This window comes from Aplysia californica, unplaced genomic scaffold (assembly GCF_000002075.1).
Source record: "Aplysia californica isolate F4 #8 unplaced genomic scaffold, AplCal3.0 scaffold00828, whole genome shotgun sequence".
Taxonomy (NCBI): Eukaryota; Metazoa; Mollusca; class Gastropoda; order Aplysiida; family Aplysiidae; genus Aplysia; species Aplysia californica.
The window spans coordinates 122,136-124,910 of record NW_004798098.1 but is presented as its reverse complement, the minus strand read 5'-3'; the positions used below and the strand labels follow the sequence as shown (position 1 = coordinate 124,910).

Below are 2,775 nucleotides of genomic sequence, written 5' to 3'. Positions count from 1 at the left end.
CCCCCCCCCCCCCCCCCCCCAGCATGCAGAGCGCACAACCTTTGTTCCCACATCCCAAGATGCAGATGAGCTACATCAGTACTATACCTGTATCTCTGCAAAAATACCCCAAGCCCAATTATTATGAAATTCTCAGCAGATTGAGAAAATTGAACATGATGATCGTATGATCACTAAAAAATGAACTAGAAACGGATTTGATAACACTAGATCTGGCACATTCATCAAGATTCTAGACTCTTCATTTAAGGACAAAGACCTTTTGTCAAACAGAACCTGTGACTGTAATGGGTTAAAAGCCAGAGCACATTTAGATCCCTTTAAATAAAATAAAATTGGGGTACTTGGTTGACTGTCTACAAAATGAGCTTTTTACAAAGCGACAAAGGATCTTTGTTATAAAATCCTTTAATAGAAGAAGCATCCAAACATTTTCTCAAACACATAAACTAGTAAGTGTCATTCAGCTCTATAAAGTAAAGGTAGCTTTTCTCAAAGTAGTCAAAGCTCCAGGCTTTTTTACAATTGTACTTTCACTTTCAGACTACAATATATAGACCTACACACAAATTTACTCAAAACTAAGAAATACAACAATATTTAGATAGCGAGAAAAGTTAAGTCTGAAAAGTTTTAGTATCTTACAGTTCTTGAAAAACAGGACTGCTTCCTCCAAGATCCTATGCTTGCGCTTTCCAGGGGACTCATGATCTTGAACGGCCTCATTTTCATCATCCGCCATGTTTATGACTCAAGGAACATATAATAATCTACAACAAAAAAATTGATAGAACAAGTAATTTGACAAATAAAATAATATAGTTAGCAATCATCATGACAGAGGGAAAAAAATTATAAAATAATATAAATAAAATATATAATGCACATTAAACTTTTAAGGTGGGCAGGAAATAAAATTACAGCACCATTCAGCAAGTCTCAAACTTGCTAACTAGAGTAGTCTACCCCTAAGATCCCACCACTTACAATCCTGGTTCACTTTTGAAGATCCTGCTGTTTTAAAGAAACAGAATTTTTACTGTGCAAAAGTCACCCCTAAGATCCCGCTCTGATTCACTTGGAAGGTCTATGTTCAGCTAAGATCCCGCATTTCAGATCATAACTTACGGAACAAAAACCCAGGCGGGCATAGCTGATTAACAAAGAGTGAAAAAAGTTAAGATCATTCACCTGCCCGTCGCGTCAAAGATCAGCCACTGCTAATGAATGTGATCACACACTTTGTAAAACTCAATGAAATGGTGTACAACAATGTTTGCCCCAGACAGGATCACGCTGAGGTGTGAGCTGACCGATCTGTTTTAAATTTACCCCAAACAACGCCTGGATCGCTAACAACAACAACCCCAAACAACGCACTCGCATCAGAGCTCTCCACTAAAAAATTACATCACTCATTGGGTGGGTATGGCCAATTCTTTTTTGTCTTTGACAAAAATTTCAGGAAGAATTCTGTAATGAGCGACCACTGCATTATGATTCATGAAATCTAAGGCTAAGACTAGGGAGGTTAGGGTTTGGGTTTGTGCTTGGGTCATAGGTTAGGGTTAGGGTTACGGTAGGGGCAAGTGTTGGGGTCAGGCGGTTATTGTTAGGGGGTAGGATCAATCTTAATTGTCTTTGTTGGGGTAGTCGCTCATTACTGTTCCAAAAACTCAATGTCACTGAACTTCCTGGAGATGGAAAATATTGTTCCTTTAGTTTAGTAAAGACCTTTCTTGACACCAATTTCTCTTGCATGTAGGCTATTGATGAGCAATACACGCCTCTGTAATGAGTCATGAGGCTGACATAAAGAACGGTCTGAACAGTGCTAGGCTTACTAATAATATAGCATATATATTCTCGGTTCTCGAGGCTGGGCTGGGCCATTATATTTATAAGGGAGGAAGGGATCAGGGGAGGGGGTCTACCCCCTGACAAACTGTTTAAATGAATAGATCTTGGCTACCGGTCTGAGATTCTTCATTGAGAGAGATTAAAAACTGGGGAAAATCATGAATTCCTAAGGTTGTCGAGACACAGAGGCAAAAGTAGTCCTAATCTGCTGGTCTGGTATTCTTCAATCTTACCGTTGACTTTGGCCAGCTCTATTCAGACTCGAGTCCGAATATATTCGGCAGGCCCTATTTGCAACGCCGCGTACTGAATAGCTCATGTCATATATGCTTTTTAAAACGCCATAGATCTAGATCAATTTAACTAGTAGCCATCATTTCTACATGACATGATAATAATTATAGTTTTGTCTGAATTGTGGATGATCCGGTCACAATTGACACAGAGTCAGTTCCGACCGGATGATCCAGTCATAATTGACTCCACCTTTTGCTCAACGAAGGCCTTTGCTCAAAAGATAACGTTTTCCCCCAAATCGACAATAGTCGCCTCCAGCGCTCGAGAGCTGGCCCGCTTGTTGGTGATTAAAATCGCCTCGCGCGCTCAGCAGAGTGAGAGAGGGAGGCGAGTTTTGTCGCCTGGAGCGCTCAGTGACAGGGGTCCTATGATGCCTAAATGAAAAAAAACGGGTGGGAATAGTAGGCGGTTGTTATTCTCACCTTGGATGAGAATGTATCAATTTTATTCTCACCCCCGGGTCCGGGTGACAATAAATATCCAGTTTATCCTCACCCCAGGTGAGTATAATCACTCAGAAAAAATTTCGGGTGGGGATCTCACTTCCCCGTGCTTTTTCGGTAGATCTCTAGTTCCCACCCCCCTTATTTGGGTGCTTTTTCGGTAGTTCCCACACAC

The 2,775-nt window shown here is 40.9% G+C and overlaps 1 protein-coding gene across 2 annotated transcripts in view; it reads right to left on the bottom strand.

The window, feature by feature from the left end:
- Window positions 1–2,775, bottom strand: part of LOC118478680 (centromere protein I-like) — an 11,706-nt gene that overhangs the window by 8,108 nt on the left and 823 nt on the right. For both annotated transcript variants that reach the window (XM_035972754.1, XM_035972755.1), the window contains exon 2: window positions 646–770. In XM_035972754.1, coding sequence (XP_035828647.1) covers window positions 646–742 — 97 coding nt within the window. In that variant the 5' untranslated portion in view covers window positions 743–770. The remainder of the gene's footprint in view (window positions 1–645; window positions 771–2,775) is intronic.